The sequence below is a fragment of the Ochotona princeps genome, chromosome 1, assembly GCF_030435755.1.
Source record: "Ochotona princeps isolate mOchPri1 chromosome 1, mOchPri1.hap1, whole genome shotgun sequence".
Taxonomy (NCBI): domain Eukaryota; kingdom Metazoa; phylum Chordata; class Mammalia; order Lagomorpha; family Ochotonidae; genus Ochotona; species Ochotona princeps.
Genome location: NC_080832.1, coordinates 43,958,199 through 43,982,505, shown reverse-complemented (window position 1 = coordinate 43,982,505; position 24,307 = coordinate 43,958,199). Strand labels below are relative to the sequence as shown.

General features: G+C 40.2%; 2 protein-coding genes across 5 annotated transcripts in view; one reads left to right on the top strand and one right to left on the bottom strand.

Moving 5' to 3' along the window:
• Positions 1 to 24,307, bottom strand: part of MCM9 (minichromosome maintenance 9 homologous recombination repair factor) — a 184,368-nt gene that overhangs the window by 150,396 nt on the left and 9,665 nt on the right. For 3 of the 4 annotated variants that reach the window (XR_009247560.1, XM_058680459.1, XM_058680495.1), the window contains exons 5-7: positions 23,219 to 23,419; positions 19,334 to 19,459; positions 18,061 to 18,180 (exon numbers count right to left, since the gene is read on the bottom strand). Coding sequence is in view for 3 of the 4 variants with exons in the window: in XM_058680459.1 (XP_058536442.1) it covers positions 18,061 to 18,180; positions 19,334 to 19,459; positions 23,219 to 23,419 (447 nt within the window). In the remaining variant the exon portion in view is untranslated. Of the gene's footprint in view, positions 1 to 12,379; positions 12,466 to 18,060; positions 18,181 to 19,333; positions 19,460 to 23,218; positions 23,420 to 24,307 lie in introns of those variants that run through there. The other variant, XM_058680558.1, reaches the window with a different exon arrangement.
• On the top strand, positions 3,330 to 14,954 carry ASF1A (anti-silencing function 1A histone chaperone). The gene is made up of 4 exons (XM_004597578.3): positions 3,330 to 3,901; positions 9,836 to 9,951; positions 12,891 to 13,067; positions 14,491 to 14,954. Exons 1-4 carry the CDS (start codon positions 3,793 to 3,795, stop codon positions 14,701 to 14,703), a joined length of 615 nt encoding a protein of 204 aa, XP_004597635.1. The 5' UTR covers positions 3,330 to 3,792; the 3' UTR covers positions 14,704 to 14,954.

Genomic DNA, 24,307 nt, shown 5'->3' with positions numbered 1-24,307 from the left:
TATATAAATTGTACTTTAAAGGTATCATTAACTTTTAATATCCTATCACTAATAAATGAAAGGATGCCTTTTAAGCTAACTAAAGACCATATTAAAACAAGCCTTAAAGGAGAATTTTTTTTTAAAAAAAAGATGGTGGTGACAGAAAGACAAATGACTCTTCAAAGACGATTCAACATGGTGAATATGTAACTACCCTGGGTGGAAACAGAGGGTTTAAACAAAGACAAGAGGCTAGCACTTCCACTCCAATAACCACCTCAGCAGGCAGGGACTAAGATTCCATTTAATTCCTAGTTGTAGTACATTTTAATTTAGCACATTTCAGTTCATTTATTTCTGACACTTCATAATTCATTCTCTAAGTGCTCTCTGAGGCTTGGAGCCCTCTCCGGAGGACCTCTGGATCGATGGACACAACCTATAACTTCCTCTGGAGAAGGGTTCCAGAACAGCACTCCACACTCCATCCACCATGACTGCCAGGGCTGACTTACCACCCAGAAAATACTGGATAACTTGCCACTATTTCAATTAAATAAGCTTGGTTCTGACAGGGGGAAAGATCTTGCAACTGTATTCGTCTTGTAGGGCTGTCATAACAAAATACCACAGACTGGGTAGCTTAAAATAGAAATGTATATTCTCACAGTTCTAGAGACTAGTTCAAGGTCTTGCTGTTTGGCTGTTTTCTTTTGAGGCACCTTCGTTTGGCCTCAGATGGTCTTTCTTCACTGAGTATGCACCCCTTGTACTTTCCGCACATCCACATTTACTCTATTAATGAGGACACCAGGCAGATAAACTAGGGCTCACCCTACCAATCTCACTTAACTGTATCACTCTGTTAGCGGCTCCCTTCTTCAAATGCAATCACTTCTTGTTCTTCGGCACAGGAATGAAGGGGAGGCATAATTCAACCAGAAACAACAGGGAACTACTAGGTTCACTCCTTTCTGCCTTAGGCTCCAGTCTAAGTTTGCTCATCTTGGATCCAGAGCATCCTTCTCAGCCTTCCTTCACTCAAGTGAACTCTAGGGAGAAGCGATTGGGGATTGTATTACACATAGCCCTCCAAGCATCATGTGGCAACCCTGGGGTACTTAATAAATGGCAGTGTTCATAGAGAATTAGGTTTTAATATGGCTTGTGTTTCAGCCTTAACCAAAAGTTGTTCAGCAGCTGGTTCTAAACATTGGTCTGAAAGTACCACAGTTTGGAAATATGCTAGGGCACATCTGGGGAATGCGCTGTCTTTCCTGAATAGTTTTACCAATGGGAGTCTGGTGGGAGTCCTCAGAGGCCCGTTCATATTTTTGATGAGCAGTAATAAGATAGTTAAGATTGGAGACACAGACCCACAGGTCATGAGGTGATCCTTACAACTTCCAGTGAACTGTTAGGGAGGTGTTTGGTTTTTTTTTTTTTTTTTTTCTTGTTTGTTTGTTAAAGATTGGTCTCATTAGGATACATGCATGGCCATGCTACAAAATGTTTTTAACACGTGTATAGGGTCACTTTAATAAAACAAGGATTAGAACCTTTTCTTAAGAGTGTTTGCAATAAGGTCAAGCCTTTGCTTTAGCATTTAAGATGCTGCTTGGAATGCCCATATTCCATTATCAGAGCTCCTGGATTCCACTGCCATGCCGGCTCCACCTGCAATTCCAGGAAACGTTAATGTCCCGAGAAATAGCAGGAGATGGCTTAAGTGGTGGCATCCATGCCACACATGTGGGAGAACCAACTGAGCTCCTAGCTGGTTCCTGGTTTTTGGCTCGTTCAAACCACCTGCAGACAGTTGGGGAGTGAACAGGAAATAGTATCAAACAACTTCCTTTTTTTTCTTTTTTAAGATTTAGTTATCTGAAAGAGTTAGAGAAATATCTAAATAAAAGGGGTTTTTTTTGTTTGTTTTTTTGTTTTTTTCAAGACTGTCTGCCACAATCAACCTACAAGCACCAGTCTCAAAGCGGCGATGCTTTAGTCTTGGAATGGTCAGTAAATCTTCAATATTCAACAAGCCTTCTATGCACACAGCAACTTCCACTTTGTCTTAGCCAGCACTGAGACCAGCTTACCACCCATAATAAACTGTGTCTGTAAGCAGACACTTTCACCCTAAAGAAAGAAACAACGAGGCTGAAGAAACTTTCGGTAGGTTCTATTTAACTCTCTAAAATGCATTAATAAAATCAGACTCCTCCTGTCCACACTAGTTTTCCTACATGAGGAAGGTCTACTATTAACTGTCCCATGTTAACTTTTCAAAGGTATCAGATGAAGCTATCTGACCAAAGGCAATCTACTTTAAGCATGGGCCATATCCAAAGAATGGCAAATCAAAACTCTGGACACTATACTGAGAGAAAACAAGCTTCCAAAATCGAGTAATTTTCAGTGTGAATGTAGTCAGACTGTGGAATTTCTCAAAGACAAAAAAACAGCTTAGGAACTGCACGAACTAAAACAAGCCTTTATGCCATTCTTAGTAGAGTCTAAACTCAAGAATGTGACAAAAGCTCTCCCTTCTCCCACATGGTGGAGAGGCAGTACAGGGGTCCCCGCATTTCCTCATTTCAGACCTCACAATCTCTCTAGCCACAGATCATTCCCCCACGGCTTGCTGACGATGAAATGTCTTGCTACTCCTTTCTGTTCTTTTCCCCTGCTCTGCTGTATTTGCTGCCCTTTTTGGTTTCCTAACACTTTCATTTTCTCCTTTCATGTTTCTGCCATGCTCCCCAAACATCAGAAGCCTGAAGTGTATCTGCTTACGTCTGCTGTAGTTTTTTTTTTTCTTTCTTTCTCATTCTAGATAGGGAACGGGAGAATAACCAGGTGCCGCCCAAGATTACCCAACCAGATTTACCAAGCAAAACGTGTGCAGAAAACCATCTCCTTGCCCTTCATTTTGTGCCTACTTAAGCAACAGTATTGTTGTGTTCACATGCAGATACTGGCTAAGAACCAGATTTCCAAAATGGCTTTGCTCCTTTCGAGCTGACATCGGCCTATAAAATGCAATTTATTTCCACTGCAACCAACCCTTCTGGTCCAAATATCACCGCATTCACAGCTGAACCTAACCTAGTTTGGACGACAGAATTCTATCTGCTAAAACAGCACAGCCAACAAAGCCTTTGCACCGATGTTAAAGAGCGTTTACATTAAAAAAAAAAAAAAAAAAAAAAAAGCCAGCCCCCCAAACCAGACAGCACAGCCCCGGGGCGGCTGTCGCCCATGCTCGCGCCCTCCGGCCGCCGTCCCCACGCCTCCCCGCGCGGCCACGCCCGACGTGAGGCGCGGGAGTCGCCGGGCCGGGGCGGGGTCTGCGCGCCCCTCCCCGCCGCCGCCGGCGGCCTCCGCGCGGGCCTCCCAGCCCGTATTCCACTCACTTTGTTCTCCGCCTTTGTCCTAATCCACACCAGCAGGTGGAGCCGCAGTTAAAGTTTCCGAGTCCATTCCGGGAGCGGGCGCCCATCTTGCTCGCAGCCGAGGCCCTCGCTGGAGGAGGAGGGTCAGAGCTCGGCTGCAGCCAATCGCGGGCAACGCTGCTAGTTATCAGAGCAGAATGGGCTGTAGTTTAGTGAAATAGGAAAGCTGCAAAACACTGTGGAGTGCTCCGGTGTAAATAAAAAGAGGGGGAAAAAAAAAAGTTTCTCAAGTCGCCGCTGCACGACGTCGGGCCGGCGCCGGGGCGGGGGTCTGCGCTCAGCCGAGCGGCCGCGGGCGGGACTTTATCGAGCCGCAACGAGCCCCCGTCCCCATTGTTTGTGTGTTTTTCAAAATATGGCAAAGGTTCAGGTGAACAATGTAGTGGTGCTGGATAACCCTTCTCCTTTCTACAACCCGTTCCAGTTCGAGATCACGTTCGAGTGCATCGAGGACCTGTCTGAAGGTGAGTGGCCCGCCGGCCCGGGCTGTCAGTTGCGAGCTGCAGACGTTGAAAGTTTCCCGGGCCCGGCCTCGCGCCCGGCGGGCCGCGGGCTCGGCTCTGCGGAGGGAAACTTAAAGTTGATGGACGCCGGGCGGCCGGGCGCGCGCGGCGCTCCGCCGCAGCCCAGGCGCCTGTCGCCACTCAACTTGCGAGGAACTTGTTCGAGCGGAGGTAGCCATGTTGTCAGCTTTGTCTGGCGGCCAGGAGGTCCGCGGGAGCCGCACTGGCGCCCGCGGCGCCGGCCGGGGGTCGCGCGGGGCTGGGCTCCGCGCTGCGAACGGCCCCCGCGGGCCCCGGCGCCGGCGCCGAGGTGGGCAGGGACCGGCGCGCGCGCGTGTGCTTGGCGCCGGCGAGTTCGGAGCGGAGCCATCTTACCCCGAGTTGAGAATTGGGCCGGCGACCCCGGCGTCACGACGCCTCCTCGCGCCCCGCGGCGGGGCACGGACGCGGCGCCAGCCCACCTGCCCGACACCCCCCCCCCCCCCCGGTCGGAGGCAAACTGGAGCTCGCAGCTTGCATGCAGCCCGGCCGCCCCGCCGAGGGGAGCGAGGCTGTCCTCGCGCTGATTTCTGGCTCCCTCCACCAACCAGCGGGGGAGGCGAGCACAGGCTCGGCCCCTGCGCGCCGCGGGCTCCCCGGGGGCCGCGGGCTCTCCCAGGCCGCTCCTGCCCGGGGATGCTCGGGGTGCCCGGGATGCTGGAGCGCAGGCTCCGGGACCAGCTTGGACTCCTTTTCCTTAATGACCAGGTCCTCTCCCGGAAAGGAAGCTATTGCTAAGCCAGAAAGTTACGTTTACCCAAGAGCAGACATAAATTAGCTCATTTCCAGGATCTAATCTTTGGCTGCTAAATAGTATGAAAGGAAACTTTCTTCAAGAATGTTAATCTAATTAAAGCAACACATTCAACAAAAACAGACTATACCTAAACATGAAACACAAACGGACGCCATTAAGAAAGATAATATCTTATTAGCAAATGCAATTTTTTGAAGTATTTGCTACGGTCTCCAAAAAAGGCAACGGTTTTTAATTTTTGCAGTAATAAAACATTTGGGAAGCTGAAACTTGACAGTTTGGGCTTCAGGTATTAAAAAATACATTGCTTCCTTTTCAGAATTTGAGGGGAAAAGTTTAAATTGTGAATTTTTACAATTAAATAGGGAGAAAAACTTCACAAATGTTATCAGACCAAGTGTACTTAAAGTTATTAGGGTAATCCTGCCATGTAGAGCATTTTCATTTAGGAAAAAAATTGGTATGAAATGTATTTTATACGAGTGTTAACTTTCATTATAAAAGCAATGTATGGTCAGTGTAGTAAACTTAGTGGTACAAAGTAGGAGCCTCTAGTTAGTACCTTCTTACATTTCACTCATTCAACCACACTGAGCCATTTAATAGGTGCCCTTTAAATACCTAGATGAAGCCTAAATGCCCATTTTATAGGTGGAGCATATTCTGCAAGATGACTCATTCATTAAGCTAACACCTACCCAGGCCTCTGTTGGGCATTTCCTAACTCTGAAGCCATCTGATTACTTCCGGTGGGTTTCATGAGCATCTCAACCAGTAGGCCCATTTTCCAGGCTCAACAGTTGGCAACTCTTTACCCCCCTCCCTTTTTTTTTAACCCCCCTCCCAATGTTTTGGGCATGAAAAGTTCTTCATCTTACAGGTATTTAAGTGATGCCTCCTTTAGGAGTCAACTCACTGAGACAGATGCATGATTCAAGAGGTGGTTAGTGGACTTCCTTCCGTGTGATAATGCAAACCTGCCACTCATAGTGGCCAGACTCAGTTGTTTCTAATGAGGCTCCCAAACCCAGCTCTGTCCCATTAAGCTTCTCACAACACTAATGTCACAAATGCAACTCTTTCCACTGGCACCCCTCACTTCAAGGGTGCCATTATTTGCTTTTATTTGGGATTTTTTTTTATAAAAGATTTTAAGCTGAGTCATACTGAAGCTGCAAAGGAATCTTTCAGAAGGTGCCATGCCTGTGTACTCCACCTAGAGGCTGCGTGGATTCAGGAAATGGAGTTGAGCTACCAATGGCTCTTTTTAGTTACAGAAATCTTTTCCTGAAATTAAACTACAGAACATTCACATTCTGACGACAGATTTCACTTTGTAAGTTATTTTTTCTAAGTCCCATTATTTCTACTTTAGAAACTACCCTGTAGCTTTTCTTTCAGAAAAAGTCTTGTGTGACATCTGCTCTTGTGGTAATTTGGATATTTCTAACATCAGCTTTGTAATTGGGTAGGATAGCCTTTAAAAACGCAAGGTCAGGTTTTAAGCAGAAACGTTCCTGTGTTTGGTCTGATGGTCATTAAACCTTTGCAAATTTGATTGACCTTCCTTCAAGTAAAGTTAAGTTTCAAGTTTACTTGATGTCCAACTTTTACTGTTGGTAAAATACTGACAGTGTAGCAGAATTAAGCACACTGTTTTATACTTTCCAGGCTTATTCTGATTCCAAAGACTGGAATGTTTTCCACTGTACTACAGGTCTCCCCACATGGTACAATTAGCTGAAATCCCCTTGTTAACTTCTCACTCATTCCCAACCACATATAGAGAGATATTCTGAGGGGAGGGTTATCATAATTAAATGAAATAATTAACTTTCAACAAATGAATAATCCCTTCAACTGAAAGCCTGACTAAAACATTTGTGTTATCCCTTCCACCTTCCAATAGAGGAGGTACGGAAATGAAAGCTAAGTTTTTAAAAATGGAAAACCTGATGCAAAGTTCAAAAATCAGTGTTCTGGCCTTCCTTGAGTTCCACCTTGAACTTGTTAGTTTGATTATTTCTCCATTATCTTTGCTCTTCATCCCCCTCATCTCCCTTGCAGCTGAGTTGCCTAATTCCACTACTAATTCATGAAGTAGAAAGGGCATGATTTATTTTTCCAGCTTTTCAGTTGGAGAAATATAGCCTGAATCCTGAGTCTTTAATTTACAAACTGAGAATCTGGGTGTATTAACCTCTCAGAGTTGTCGTCTTGCATAGTAAGAATGAATGTCATGATAAAGTTGTGAAGCTAACAGGTGTGATATGGCAGTACATAACAGGCATTAGGTTTACAAAGCACGGCCATGTTCCAATGCGAGGCTACAAATATTAATCAATACATGCCAGTTAAGTCAAGAGTATTATATGTAGTGCAGCAAACCTCTAAGTGGGAATCCTATCTTAGCCTCCCTTGGTTAGTTTAGTGGTTTTCACATTCCCCAAATGGCCGCAGTGGCCAGAGCTCGGAACCAGGAGACCCTTCTAAATCTCCGGGATGGGTGCAGGATCCTAAGGCTTTGGGTCATCACCCACTGCTTTCCCAGGCCACCAGCAAGTAGCTTGATGGGAAGTGAAGCAGCTGATACATGACCCAGGATCCAATGGGATGCTAGCACTTGCAGGTAAAGGATTAGCTAGTTAAGCCATTTTGCTAGCCCTTCACACTCCTTTTATTGAATGAATCCCATTTCATCATGGCTTTACACAGCAATCCCAATATCCACATTTTAAACAAAGGTTATTTGTTTTAAAAGAAAATATCCAGAAATTTTTAAGAAGACTTAGTATCTGATATATCTAGTAAACAGCTGAAATGTGTCTAGAACTCCTCTAAAGTATTTTCTTGTCCTCTGGAGAATGTTGTGGCTTCGTGGGTTCAGCTTCCACCTGCATCAATATGGGATGCCAGTTCAAATTCTGGCTGCTCCACTTCCCACCAAGCTGTCTCCCTCTAATGAGCCCAGGTATGCAGAGGGAAATAGTCCAACTTCTTGCCCCTGCCCCCTTATCAGAGTCCCAGATGGGAGGTCCAGGTTCCTGGCTTCTGCTGGCCCAACCCCAGCCTTTAAAGCCATTTGGGGAGTGAATCAGTGGGTGGGAGATCTATTTGACTGTGTAACTCTACCTTTCAAATAAACCAGTCACTCTTTTAAAAATTATCCAGAATGTAATTGTTTTGCAGCCTCGCCCCAGCCATGGCTCAGACCACCTTTGCCTCAATTGCTAAAATATTCTTCTGTATCTTCTCCTGCCCTCTTAAAATCAATGGAACATAGTAGTAAAAATGATCCTTTAACACTGAAAGGTAGATTCTGTTCCTCTGCCCAAAACTCTGTGGATCCCAGTGCCAATTAGTATGAAAGCCAAAGTCCTTAGGATGGCATACCCCTCATCTCTAGTCTTGTGGTTGGTTACTTTCTTCCTCCTTACTCCGTTCCATCCCTGGCCTCTTTTTTATTAAGCTCACCTAGCATGCTCCTGCTTCTGGGCCATTGGATTTTTGTAGACATTTTCTCTAAATTTGCTCTAAATACTTGAGCTCATGAGACGTCACAGGCAAGACTTCCCATCTAGAAGTGGGCCGAAAATTTAAGTGGACATCATCTAAGAGCCACAGTTATCAGGATGACTACTGACTTGAAATAAGGTTTATGCCTAAGGCACTTTCAATTCTGTAATTTATAATACAGTAGAAACAAGTAGCACTTGGGCTGTTTCTAATATCAGTTTAGGGAACAAGAGTTACGGGGTGGCATTGGCCAGACTCCATGAGTGACCCCACAACACACGGCTATGGCACTGCTTGTGTAGGCTATTGTAATGGTTCCAACAGCCAGGCCAGGCAGCACCCTGAGGGGATGAAGATAACTCTCAGGTGACTTGTATTTTTAGAACTGTCTTCCTCCTGCCACTAAAGAGGAAACTTCTTCAAAGAGCACCAGTTTTGCTCATGTCTGGGCTTCTCACAGAGCCCACAGTGTCTTCTTAGGTTGAACTTGAGCATGTTTCATCCTCCTTGTGCTCATGTCCACTGTACATGTTAAGTGGCATGAGGATCTTGACTTGGTCTAAAGGACATAGGACATAATGAGGTGCCATGAGAAAAATCAACTGGACATTCAGCTGCAGCTCCAGTTAGTAATATGCCATCAGTTTTGGCTTTAGCCACTACATAGAATGATAACCATATAACAAACTAACTTTATTTTGTATGACGACAGTACACTGAGGAGATTTTTAAAAGATAATGTACAAGGAGATGGGGTTTAGGTGGTTAAGATGGCTGTGGCCCATGTCTGAGTGCCTAGGTTGGATTCCCAACTCTGGCTCTTGACCCCAGCTTCCCACTAATGCAAACTTAGGTAGGAGCCCTGGATAGCATTTCTGGCTCCTGAGCCTTAGCCACTGCAGGCATTTGGAGCATGACACATCAGATAGTTTTCTCTGGCTCTTAAATTAATGACAAGAACAAAATATACAAGAAAAATGGATGGAGGCCACTCAGGCCACCTGCATCCATCTTGGAGTGCTTGGGATTCCTGGGTACTCCACACTTTTTTGCCTCCTTGCTGATGTGTCTAGGAGGCAGCAGTCGGTGGTGCAGGTGCCTGGATTCTTACCACTGGGAGATCCTGATGGAATGCCTGGCTTCAGTCTGGCCTCCCAGCCCTTGCCAATGTGGTCATGCAGAGAATGAACCAGTGGATCAGGGATTTCACTCTGGCACTGCCTGTCACTCTTTCAAATAAAGTGGGGGAGGGTCAGCAGCCTCTGGGCAGGGCTAGATTGTGCTCTACTGAAGGATGTCTCAGCACATACTGTGCCAGTGTGCGGGCATAAATCTTCAAAACAAAATTTAAAGCATTTTCCAGATTCTTAGTTTTGTGTCTAAGGAATGCTGTAAAGGCACCAGTTTACAGAAAAAAATTTTTTTTTGAGAAACTCTAATGTAAGATATGAACTCTAGTAAGACTTTTATAGGAATATTCTAGTGCCTTCCTAGATTCTCTACGTGCATGTAAAAAGGGTCACTCATGTCATCTTTCAGTGTACTTACTGGACATTAATAACGTTTTGATTTTTTAACCCTAGACTTGGAGTGGAAAATTATCTACGTGGGCTCTGCAGAAAGCGAAGAATATGATCAAGTTTTAGACTCTGTTTTAGTGGGCCCTGTTCCTGCAGGACGGCATATGTTTGTATTTCAGGTAAGGTTACTCGTTAGATCTTTCTAAGTAGACTATATTATCTTATGGTTCTGAAATTCATTCTGCTTCTGTTGCATCTACCTCCATCTGCTTCCATCCTGGTTCAGACACTATCGGCAGGAACTGCACCCCTTGGTTTTCTACGCTGAGATGTTCATGTGCTGTTTACTAAGGAGATGCACAACCTACAGTAAACCTTTGAAGTGTCATGCATACCTGATAGTTAACTTAGGGTGCTTGCTTGACTAGACCCTTCTCCAGATGGCTGCTGAGCAGCTCAGAAGAGGGATTCAAATCGATATGAATAACTATACCATAGTAGTAGTAACTATGCCAGTTAGTAAGATGTATCATCAGGTTATGGTTTCAGCCGCTAGGAGTAATAATAATCAAAACAACAGCTTTTCTTTCATATATCAATAATTAAGCTAACAGTTATACTAGTATAGAGAAATGTACATTTTTTTGTTCATTGGAATCAAAGTCCAGTGCGTTATCAAAGCATTTTATCTACCATTTCATAGGAGTATTATTGTAAATCCACTTTGAGAGAAATTCTAATGCAGTTTTTGTTCTCTGATACCACTGACAGTAATTATTTTCTCAGCATTCAAAGTATTATTTCTTTAAATCTGTGTTAAACTGCTGCCTAAAACTAATCAGTAATTTCTCAATTATTTCTGCTTATTGGGAGATGTTTTAGAAATTCCAAATACTTAACAGCCATTGATTTTAAAAAAAAGGAAAAATTGTGAATTTTTTTTTTGTTTCTGCAAGCATGAGGTATCTTTAGAAAATCAATGAAAACTGCATATTGCTGAATTGTTGCGTGTATATCAAAACTTATGCCAAAATAAAACTTCTAATTCCAATTTTCCATGAGCTTTAGGAACTTCTGTCAGGTTTGTTCAGATCCATCAATTAAATAGAATCCACTGAGATTTAATCCAGAAAGAAAACCTTTTTTTTAATCCATGAATTCCGTATTTTCTCATTCACAGACCCAATATAATTGGGTAGCATTAGCCAAATTATCTCATCAGTAATGGACAAAGACCGAGACACAAGCCATCTGTAAAATGGGTACCTCTTCCTCTCTTTTCCCAGAGAATTCAAAATCTTAGTCTCCTAGCATTAGTGCTTTTCATTGAATAAGGCAACAAACAATATATTTAAACCAATAGTTTTTGAAAGCTCAAATACAGTAATTAATAATAAAGGCTTTAGAATATCCGTTTTTAAAAAATGCTGTTCACCTTAGCGACATGCAGATATAACCTTGTGAAAGACATAATGATGCCCTGATTGGGAGGAAGTGTTAGCTGCAGACCCGGTGTGTCTACTGATGAGCCTTGCATGAGTTTACAGAAGGTCACATTTCCTTAGGCTGAATCCTTTGGCAAACACTTTTAAAACACAAACACGTCTATAACCAGTTTCCTGAGGGCATGGGAAGCAACAGGGAGGACAGCATTGCTAACCACACTCTCTCAGCCCTCTCCCAGGTCCACTGGAATTCCTTCAGTACCTTGGAGGTACCTAAGCTGTCTGGGGCAGGTCCAGTGCATGCTGTCTCAAAGACAAATAAGCATACTTGCCAACACAGGCTCTCTCCAGAGAGATCATAAACTTCTTCTGGATAGGAGTTGCACATCGAATAAATTTCAGAGTAATTAAGTGTTCTTGACTGTGCCCAAAAAGAGACTATACAGATGAGTTTAATCGGACTTCTGCCTTGCAGAAAGCTTAGAGTTTAGCAAGGAATACTGAAGAATATATTTAGATTGTTGGTCACATGTTAGTAGGGATTAGTGTAAAGTACTATAAGTGTATTAAAAAGGGAAGCTACTGAGTTGACCTTTTGAATGGAAATCCTTCATTGAGAAGGATTTATTTAATGCAAGTTTTAAAAAATCCCTTGGAACACTAGCGTGAGGTGACAGGTGGGAAAGATCATTACATCTTACAGAACCCAGGAATTCATACATCTAAAACAAATGGCTGAGTTGTAAAGCTGTGAATGGAGACAAGTTGTGAAGGTCCAGATGAACAAAGCTGAAGTAAGAAATGTTGAGAATGCCTAGGTGTAGAACACAGGACAGCTCTTCCTGGGTGTTCTGACAGCATTCAGCCAGTTGACTGGGACTTCACTTGGGGCCCAGGATGTCTGCCTCAACTTGAGCCTGGATGCTGCTGGCGTGCCCTCAGTTGGGCTCCTCCATCTGTTAGTGTCCTCACTGTCTGGTGTGCTGCCATGGGCATGGCCCTGGTTTTGCTTGTGTTTGCACCCTTCTCTAGCTTTCTAGCTTCCCTTCTGCATTCCTCAAGGCTCAATAATGTGTGAGCTTTAAACAACACACTCTATACATCCATCTAACTGGCTTATCACGAGAGGATTATTAATATATTTTGAAATTCTGCTGTATAGCTATTTATGTTCTGTCTTCACTTTCATATAAATTAACTATTAGAACATCTGTGAGAAGTGGTTCCACAGGTACAAGAATAAGTCTCCTAGGGGTAAGAGGAAAATTGCCATAATAAACATTTTTTGCTAACTATGTGGGGATAATTTAATATTTACTAATGTAGGTCTGAAAATTATAACTCAACAAAGTTCAAGTCAATGACTTGATTAAAGTATATGAATATTTTTATGAGAGGTATTTTTCTGTGATTTGTTATAAAGCGGCACACACAATGTACAGAATCATTTCTCTCTAGAAGTTTACTGCCATTCAGTGAGGATACTATGGAGAAACATAAGCTATATTTCTAGCTATAGGCCAATCCCCAAAATGAACATTTTCTTTCCCAATATGATTTCCAAGTTTTTGCTGTAACTTGTTCAACTGATAGTGCTTAAGGTAACTAAAACTCCATTTTCGTGTGCTATTAATAGCTTTTGTGTATGTTTCTTTTCTTTTACATGATTCCAGGCAGATGCACCTAACCCAGGACTCATTCCAGATGCTGATGCAGTAGGCGTAACAGTTGTGCTAATTACTTGTACCTATCGAGGCCAAGAATTTATTAGAGTTGGCTACTATGTAAATAATGAATATACTGAGACAGAATTAAGGGAAAATCCGCCAGTAAAACCAGACTTTTCTAAGGTATGACTTACTTTCCTTTTTAATTACTGTTACTACACAATTTTTAGGCAGTTTAAGACAACAAATTTAAGATCTTTGTACCAACTAGGCAAACTAATCATTGTCCAAAACCATGGGTTACCTCAAACTCTACCTCCACTTGAGTCATTAATAGTTAATATTGAGCAGAAGTTCTCAGATGATTTAAAAACTTGAAAAACTCCTGTAAGAAACAGGTACTGGGCCCGGCGGCGTGGCCTAGCGGCTAAAGTCCTCACCTTGAACGCCCCGGGATCCCATATGGGCGCCGGTTCTAATCCCAGCAGCTCCACTTCCCATCCAGCTCTCTGCTTGTGGCCTGGGAAAGCAGTCGAGGACAGTCCAAGGCTTTGGGACCCTGCACCCACGTGGGAGACCCGGAAGAGGTTCCAGGTTCCCGGCATCGGATCGGCGCACACCGGCCCGTTGCGGCTCACTTGGGGAGTGAATCATCAGATGGAGGATCTTCCTCTCTGTCTCTCCTCCTATCTGTATATCCGGCTTTCCGATAACAATAAAAATCTTAAAAAAAAAAAAAAAAAAACAGGCACTGAAGGTTTTCAGTATATCATTTCCCTTAGATCATGTTCTTTTCAATCTTCATGAGATGCAAGTTTGTATTTGAGGTACTTATTATGCAGTAACATTTATATGTGTAACTCCTCAAAATCATGGGTGCTTTGTTTGCTTTTCATATAAACATGTATCTACATTCATATCAGAGTACCTGTGTGTTTTAAAGTATCCTTCAGCATAAATTTAAAAGTCTTAAATAGTTCTTATGATAGAAAACTGCTTCAAAAGTGAGAAGGCGAAAGCTATGATTCATATTCTCAAAGACACTGAGTACCTTCATGGTTTTTCATTGGAAACCGGTAACAGCTTAGTAACTGATGATTTGTGAGGAGGACTGTCTGACACACTGCACAAGAAAACTCACAGCAGAATCCAAAGTTCTTCTTCTGGATAATAAAACTACGGTGTTTCTCATCCTAGCTGACCCTTCAGTGGCTCAAAGTCATTGGTTATCTGTTAAGTACCTTGTACAGCAGAAAAGAGAAGAAACTAAAATAAATCATGATACTTAAAATCATGAGTCACTAGTAACAAAAAATTCTATTTGGAAGAAATCGAAGTGCAAAAATAACAGAGTTCACAGGAGAATAAAAGATCTGAATGAGTGTCCTCATGTTCTACATATCTTGTTCCTATTTAAAATAATTACTAGACATCGTACTAGTGTGTATTTATTAGTTATGGTTAAAGTGCTTTATTTGCTCTATATCTTTGCATATGAATTAATCCTTTAGAAATGCTAACAAAAATGACTATTCATTAAATTTCTATTTGCACAAGGTGATTTAAGTTTGGTATTATTTACCATATATGTATTTCCTTCCTGTAGCTTCAGAGGAACATTTTGGCATCTAATCCCAGGGTCACAAGATTTCACATTAATTGGGAAGACAACACGGAAAAACTGGAAGATGCAGAGAGCAGTAATCCAAACCTCCAGTCACTTCTTTCAACAGATGCGTTACCTTCCGCCTCAAAGGGATGGTCCACGTCAGAAAACTCACTAAATGTCATGTTAGAATCCCACATGGACTGCATGTGACCACTTGCCATCCCTTTAGTACAAATTAAGCTATTAAAAATAAACAGAACTATTTCCCTGAAATTCCGTAAGTACATAGTCAAGACAAAAATGTGAAGAAATTTGTTTAAAAACATCCTGTAGAAAGTTTATAAGAAAACCAGTATTTGAGCAAATTGTGGAATATAAATACAACTATTTTTAAGTAATTTCTTCTCTAATGTGTTATTTTATTTGTTATGAAACTAACCTGATTAAAGCATATATATTATTTTCTTCTCCTTTATATGTAATTAAACCACTTAAGAACAGTATAAATCATTAGTTAGAACAGGTCATGAAGATGTCTTAGCTTCTCAGATAGCAATCTTTGGAACCTTATTTTTGCTGGCCTTTGGATGAAGAAAGTTCACTTCAACTAAAACGTTTCTGCCTGTGAAAGTGTGGTTTTAGTTTAAGGGGAAATTTTCCATTCTGTTTTGGCATCACTTTAAAAGGAGGGATTGAAAATTATTACATGCTACCAAGGATATTAGGATCTGATTCTTCCAGACCACCCTGAAGCCTCTTTTGGCTACTATTACAACTAATACAATCTGAAGCCTCCTTTGGCTACTATTACAACTAATACAATGTGGGCAGCATTTGGTTTAGTTCCAAAGATAACAAATGTGGCTACGTGTTCACAGTTTGTTTAGACAGAATTAAGGCATCGAAGCACTTAAGTTCATCACTACTGTCCAATGAATTCAACAAATCAAGAGCAGATACAAACTCCAGAGTTTAAGAACATGAGATTAATGGCTCAAATATCACTGGATTCACAAATATACTATGAACTCTTAAAAATTCTTTCGGTAAAGCATCTATTGTTGGCAACAGTACAATTAGTAAAGAATTTTAGATTTATCATAAGATATAAGGTATAGCGTTGGAAATACTTCCCTGTCCCATATCTCCTGACATTCATTAAGAATAAGATCAAGTGTCTATTTACATGGTAGATATGCTCGAGATAGCTTTGCCAAATTACAACTTGTTAAAAACAACCCTGGGAAGGAAATTCATCAAGTGGGCCAAAAGTTTTTATTTGAGAGCTAGGTTCTTCAGGAATTCCTTATGCTTCATTAAACTAAGGGTAGAATATTTTTATTCTTGCTGCAAAGAATGACAGCCATATGATGCAGGTTATGCAGTGCCTTTATATCTAAAACTTTTATACTGCACTTTTAAAAGTTTATTTTGAGGAAAGGAAGGACATTTGTTAAATCTGGGTTCTAGGTTGTAATAATTCCTGTAAAAGTGAAATTGTGAAGCAGTTTTGCTAAATGTTAAACTTTGAAATTTAATATACCAGGTTATTAAAATATTGTCCATTAACTAGTTCACAGATTTTTAAAAGCAGAGTACTTCTGACTGTTAAAAGTTTATGAGAATAAAGTCTTTTTGTCTAATTGCAATTAAGAGAAAATGTTAAAAAAAAACAATAAAATGAAAATAAAATACTTTCCAACAAAGACCTCAGTGATTAATACAGCAGAAACAAGATGTCCTTGTCAGAAACAAAATACATACAGCCAAGTAAGACAACTCACTGCTGAGTTTCTATTCTAATTATGATCAATCTGAAGTGACATCAGTGTTAGATTTTTATTTTAATTTGTTAATTTTCACAGAAGTTTGGGATTTAGAAACCATGAGCTATCAGTCTTGATAGTTTTATAAATTTAAAAGAAAACTGATTAAAAATTAGCACCTAGATTTCCTGTTTAGCCTCATTTGCAGAGAAACAGCTGGAAGGTTAACTACTTCCCCCCACCCGTTCTGATCAGAGTAAATAACTTATCTTGAGCTTGTGAACACGAACACTGTATGGCACTGCGTGTAGGTCAAGCAGATTAGAGAGGATGGTGTCATCTAGGAAACCCAAGGAAGCAAGCTTGTATCTGCCCATCACAGCATTCTAAAACCGTAGGCTTCCACATGCTTACTCTCTGGTTTTAGATTTACCAAGCGCATTTATGGTAGTTAAAAAAAAAGACCTTGTAGCACTAGGATATATTGTCATTAAAAATTACAAAGATGTCCCCTTTAGGGCTTTATTACCCGTTACTGCAATACTGTGTGTTGTAAAAGTGCACTATCCTTATTTTTACTATATTTCATTTTCAAAGTGCTGATTTGACCCAATGAATTGATTTTTTATGACTAATGGGTTGCAATGCAAATCTGGCCCTTTCTAGATAAGTAGCAGTATCTTGATTCTAAAATTTATATTTCCTCTGTCTTCTCATTATCTTGGCATAAGAAGGAAAAAAATGAAGGTAATACACTTTTACAACAATTCACTAGTACAGTGAGAAATCAGCTATTCATTTTAAAACTGCTCAAATAAACAAATTCCTTGTAGCTCATAAAATTAGCTTATACTAGTTTCCTCATTCCATATAATTGCTTGAAAAACACTTCCTGTAACTACTTTGAAAACATCTTTGTTATTAGTAACACTTAAAAAGAATTCTAGAACACTGAGTCATAAGAGTTTTAAATCTACAAAAAGTACCCTTTATATATTCTTCTCTACTTCCCTTCCAGTGTCCTGAAGCTTGTCCCTGACAATTAAAAAATCCTTCTCAATGCTTAATGTTTTGTTCAGTTATATAGTTCAAAGTCAGAAAGCTCCTCTACAACATACTTAGGATCACTGGTAAAGCATCACATGTCTTGTGACAAATGTAAGTTTATGAGATGTGGGAGCATAGCCCATGGAATTTAAAAGCCCTTACAAAGAGAAAGTAACATTTATAAAATGTTAGATACTACTATGATCAATACTGTAAAATTGTAAAATAAAACCAGAACACAATTTTAAAAAGTAATTTTCCTAAATCACTTTATATTCATACACTGACATTACAGAGGATGAAGCCCCACATAGAAATAATCAAGAGCATGCCTTCTAATAGACAAATGTATACCAAAGAAATTCTAGTAGGAGTTACTCCTCCATGAGGTGCCTTAAGCTCTAAGCCATCTATTCTTAGAAGGTGAAATTTCCCCCACTTGATATTTTAACATTTGTTTTTTTAGGTCTTCATAAATTACCAAATGACACACTTTTTTTTTCATAAATGCATATGAAAGTATTCACTAGAAAATCAAATAGGATTAGTCCAAACTAACATGCAAATTGATAGATAAAGGTAGTACTTTAAAAATACTTCTTGAGCGATAAAAAGCAATGTTACCTATTCCTATCAATTTTTCGATGGTAACTTTAAAAAATTAAATAATCCTATTATAGGTAATGTTGCAGAAGAAAACCACAGTTGGCCTCTGTAGTAATGTTAAAATACTTGAAATCATCCCAGAAAATACCTGCACTAGTGGATCCGATTCCTGTGGTCAGCACAGACCGTGGTGTAATCTTTGCTGCGTACTTGAGGAATTGAGATTTTCCTGTCCCAGGATCTCCAACCAGCAAAAGATGAGGTTCACCTAGAATAAGTAAATATGTGACTCCTTTTTATTTCTTCAAAAGGTCCCAATAACAAGTGTTAGTTAACCAAAAAGATAACTGTTGTATTTGCTATACAATTTTACACTAGGTAGTTTGAGGAAGAGTTTAATTAAAGTCTTTAGACGGTAACTGTCAAATACAATCTTACACTGACATTTAAGATCTATATTATAATAAGTTGTGTGGTATTCCCAGATGTTAAATCTATGTAAACATTTAAAAATTTTGGCTTTTAAATTTCAGTTTTGTTTTTAAGTAACAAATTACAGGGATACAGTTTTTCATAGGAATCCTACAAATATTCTTTTATCTAGGCACTTAGAAGTGATGGGGACTTTATTTTAAAAGTATTCTCATTTTCCATACTTATAATTTCCATATTTACATATTCATATATAACAGAAGAACATGAATATCCTGTGGAATGTTAAGTGTATTCTTATTAATCAAACAAATCCGTCCTACTCGAGGATTTTGTAAATATATTAATAGGAAGCCTTTATTTGACTTAATTTAGCAGAATATTTCACAAATAGGTTATCAAAACATATACATAAACTCTATATTTATTGTTCAGGTCCCTACCATCAGTTTGCTTACAATAATGTCTTTTTAGTCTTTTACTTCAGTATTTGCTTATCAGCACCTACCTGAGAGCCAAGATAAATCTTTATGCCAGATTCAAGTCAAGTGTATTAGTTGCACAAGAGCTTTCCGCCATCCAGACATGATTATGGGCTCAGAGTAATCTTCGCTCAAGTGTGTGGCCTACAGCAGCCAGTCATGACAGAGGGCACACTGGCCCATTTACCAGAAGAGGAATCAGCAGACACAAGCCAACAGTCACTAGGGAGCTGTGACTTCAAGACATTAAACTATACACTTCTAATCTAATATACAGTAATAGAAATATAAAAATTCTACTCTACAGCACCCTTACTAGTTAGAGCAAAAATACAAAGGGTCTTGAAATCGTTCAGAAAAAAATGCATTAATAAAATAACTAAGTGTAGATTTAAAAAAATTTTTTACATTTGGAAAATAAAGCTCAGCAAATAATTCTTATTCAGGAAAGAAAGATCTTTTTTTCTCTGCATTTTATGTTCCTCAGAACATTGAAACATTACTAACCTCTGACCCGTGTTCCTGCAGCGTCAGTCCTTTGAATCCCACCAGCCAGCACCAGGGCCACAGCAAGCTTTACCAGATACATCCCGAACACCTGTGGGCACAAGCTGGCCAGTATTTCATTCCTTCCTGCAAAAACAGAAAAATTGGAAATCAACAATTTTTAAGAAACCAGAACTGAAATATCCCTTCCTATTTATTATAACACCATTTTCCTAAACTGTTCTACCATCTAAAATAAGAGAACAAATTCCAAATGACTAACTGGAATGAGTGCCTGTTTTGATTCTAAACATGCTTTTTGGAAAAAAAAAAAAAAAAAATGGGAAGGCAGAAAGAAAAGAAAAGAAAAGAAAAGAAAGAAAAAGGCAGAGTTAGAGGGAGGTAGAAATCTTAACATCTGCTAGTTCACTCTGCTCAAATGGGTGCAGTGGCCAGGGCTCAGCCTGAAGGCAGCAGCCTGGAACTCAACCCAGGCTTCCCATCTGGCTGGCAGGGGCCCACATACTTGGTCCATCTTTGGCTACTTTCTCAGGTGCATTACTAGGGAGCTAATTGGAAGTGAAGCAGCCAAGACTCAGGCTGGCACCCTTACCAGTGTTGTAAGCAGTCGCTTACCCTGCTGGCACCCTTACCAGTGTTGTAAGCAGTCGCTTACCCTGCAGCACCACAACACCAAGCCCATACACAACCTTTTCTTCACCATGAGGTGAAAAGTTTGCTCTTTATTCCTGGGTGCTACCTGCTTTAATGTGAATTAATCTATACAAAGCACATTATCTCCTTTTCTCTCTCAATTATTACCCACAAAGGAAACAATCCTTAAGATAATAACAGCTGTACTTCCCATGTAGTAATTTAAGTAAAATCACCACAGTGTAATCAATAAAAGGAAGGTGTCTGATCTCAGAAAGAATGACAAGATTACGGCAGCAGTGAACTTTACATACAGAGACAGCTGAAGTACATGGAGTTGCTCTAAAAATGGAAGAGAAATAAAATCAATCTGACCTGATAGTTCAACCATTTACTCGGAGCAATTTTGGCAAACTGTTTCTTCTGTAATATATCACTACAGTATCAAAGTATTGAGAAGATCACAGCAAACTACAACTGTAACTATCCAGGCTGCAGATCTTGAATTCTTCTATGTGTTTTATTTCTATAAAGGGAACTGATTTCACGTATTTCATTTATGCAGTTCTTTGTGTACAGCATCAATGAGTACCACTGTTTTAACAAAGCACCAAATCTGAGAACCTCCTTGTCCCAGCAATGAATACAGTGGATATTTCACTTATTTACTGGTCTATATACAAATTCTACCAAGCCTTTTTCTGAGCCGTTCTATAACATGGCCCTCTACACAAAGGCTGTTTTTTTGCAAGGAATCAAAATTGACTCAGTGGTCACTAAGATGTGATGTAACTTGGGATGGCCAAATGGTGAGGAAAAGATTTTAGAAACAAAGGGACTAGAAAGAGAGGAAGTTCACTGTGATCCCTGGGGTTCCTTCCTTTCCTAAGATAAAAAAAAAAAAAAAAAAAAAAACTGCCCCAAATCTAAAGCAGGTAAGAACTTGGAACACAGGTAGGTACATTCTGACCAGAATCTAGAGATTAGACATACAAGGAAAGAAAGCAAACTGACATGAAAGCCATACAAAATTGGATTGCTGGATTGAAGAACTAGCTTTGTTGAGTAAAGACAGAATTAGTGACTATTGTGCAGGTGGAAGGTATACATCAATTTAAAAAACACAGGCTGTGGTGGCATGACCAAAGGAGTTCGAAGTACAGAAATGGTCCCTGGAACATAGTGGGAGGTATTTACCTGTTAGCTGTTTTTTATTACCTGAATGAATTATTTATGCTTGCATGCAGGATATGCTTTGAAGATAGGACTGAGGTGCCAGAGAAAAAGCAAAAGGGAAAGGTCATTAGCCTAAATTTGTTTTTAACTTGAAAAATGTGATTCTTTGGATCATGACAATTGAAGCTCCTATGGCTGTTCATGGAAGACATTATAATAGGGTCAGTGTTACCCTAATATGCCAAATGTAAGACTCTGGACCATGCCAGTTATATAGCTATGGCCTAATTATTCCAACAAATACACACTCTTAGATCTAAAGTAAATGAGTTACCGTACAGTAGGTTCAAATGGCCCAAAAGATCCCATTTCCTACAGCTGAATTTTTATTCAGAATCTAAGTACTAGAGTCAAGCGATCCTTCCTAAGGATTAAAATAATACCCCCAGGCTCAACCTAGTCAAAGCCCACAGTATCAGGTAATGAATGAGCTCAACTTTCAAGAGGAAAAGTGAAGCAATCTCCAGCTTTAGACTGGCAAAATGAAGATGAGTGTTGGATATCGTTCCATAGCTTCACGTCTGGGTTCCAAAGGCACATGGAATTTATGAAATACAACAAAAATAGTGATGGTACAGAGCAAATAAGGAAGAATTCATTTATATTGAAATGAAAAATGAAGAGCCAACACCGTGGCTTAGCCATCTGTACAGCCAATATTCCATTGCTGATAGGCATCCCAGCTGCTTTACTTCCAATCCAGGTCCCTCCTACTGGCCTGGGAAGAGCAACAGAAAGAAAATGGCCCAGGCTTGGGGTGATAACCTAGTGGCTAAATCCTTGCCTTGCATGCACCAGGATCCTATATGGGCACCAGTTCATGTCCCGGCTGTTCTACTTCCCATTCAGCTCCCTACTTGTGGCGTAGGAAAGCAGTGGAGGAGGGCCGAAAGCTTTGGAACCCTAAACCTATGTGGGAGACCTGGAGGAAGCAACTGGCTCCCGGATCAGCTTTCTCCGGCATTGACAGCAAGTTGGGGAGTAAACCTGCAGAGAAAGATCTGTCTCTCCTCCTCTCTGTAAATCTGCCTTTCCAATAAAAATAAATAAACCTTTAAAAAAAATGACAGGGTCAAAGAAAGAGTTAAAAGATTTTAACAAAGATGTAAGTAAGAAAATTTTCTTGTCTTCATGGCTTTAGTTTGTTTTTTCAAAAGATGCCTCCAAGAAAGAACAGAAATAGCATTTGAAGATTTGATTGATGTTTTACACATTTGGGGTTTTTCAATAGAAACTACTACAAATTCCAAGCCCAAAATGTGTTATTTTAGGTAATTACATCTTATTGTCAGAGTCAAAATGTTTGCTATGTTGACGTAACTTACATCTATAGTTTTATCTCTGATCGTGTCCTTCCTACTCCCTGTATTAACATCTTCAATCATAATCCTGTAAAAACTGTCTTTATTACTGAAAACATAAAATGATAGCTTCAACTGAGAGGTTTCATCATAGGATAACATTTGCCTTTCCAAAGAGGAACTACATTTTTAATTGATAAAGCAAGTAGGAAAACAAACAAACCAAAAAGGAAGTAGGAAAAAAACTTTTCTGGACCCATAATAGGTGTTTAAAATAGAAATGAAAAATCTCCAGGAAGATCCCCAAATAAAGAAGACTGCCAAGGCTGGGTACTTGGGCTAGTGGTGAAGACACTGGTTAAGATGCCGATGACCCACACTAGAACATCTGATTCTTTTCCCAACTCCGGCTCCTGACTCCAAGACTCAGACAGGCAGCAGTGCTGGCTCAAGAAACTCAATTCCTGCTGCCCTGTGAGAAATCTGTATTGAATGCACAGCTTCTGGATTCTGCTCCCTAGCCACAGTGGGGATGACAGCTTTCTCATCATCTTCAAAGGGAGAACACACCTAGAGGCACTGACTAACGTATACCCCTATAAATACAGCCACTGAATTAGGCAACATGCAAGGCAGACCCCAAACATACACATGGTATCTAACTACCAAATGTAATCCCATTCAAACTATCAACTCCATGCCCTTAATCACAAACCTGCAAAAGGATCATTCTTATAGGATTTCCAAAAATCTTCAAATTCCTTCCGTGCCTCCTCATCCATGATGATTCCCGAGGGCTGCTCATTATTTACTTGGACATAATTGGCTTTCAAGACTATCTCCACTTCACAGCGCACATCTTGCTGAAAGGGCTTCCAACGTTGCATTACGACCCCATAAACAGTAAGGTCATCACCTGTAAGAAAGAACCACATGAAAGCAGGAGAAGGACCCTCATGTGGGGCACAACTCACATGAGCAGAAATGGGAGCTCAGACCTTCCAATACTAGGGTGTACACACCCAGAAATCAAGTTAAAAGAATATCCCGATTTTCAAATTTTTGTTTTCTGTAGGCAATGATACCTGCATAGCTACAAGCTGAAATTGGTATGTTTAACCCTTTAATCTGATCTCTGATAATCACATCAAATTCCTGCCTCTTGCTGGGAAAATTTTACTGGATGTTGTATTCATCATTGCTAAATTATATGGAATGCTCATCCTCTTAAGAGTGTGACCATTTAGTTCTCATTTAAAGAATTGTGAGAGTTGCAGCCAGAAGATTTAAGCTACAATCAATCTGGTGTCAGGAGAAAAAAGTTACAGTGACATAGTTGAAGTTTCTTCCATGTTCATTTTTACTTATCACAATTGTTAATGTTTCACCTACTGTCTTTTTTAGTTTCTAGTCAACCAAAGGGTAAAGAAATGAATGAATACTGACTTTAATTCAAAGGTCCTTTCCACAAATACACTGCTTCTTTTTGCTGATCCCTTCCTGTGTGAAGAACCACCCTCCCCACCCCACTCTTAGTAGAAGAATGCCAGGTTTTCACACATTTTTTTCTCAGAGGCATATTCCGCAAACACTAGCATCTGTGCTTGTTGCTACAATGCAACCATGAACAAGTTTGCACATATAAATGCTTATATATAAGTGCTTACCATTTAATATTTTGGTACTAGAGAAAAGGGCCCAAAATAAAATTTAAAAATATAATCCTAATCCCCTCAAATTTTAATCTCATTGAACACAGTATGTTAGACATATCTCAAATCCAATCGTGTGTGTGTGTATAAAA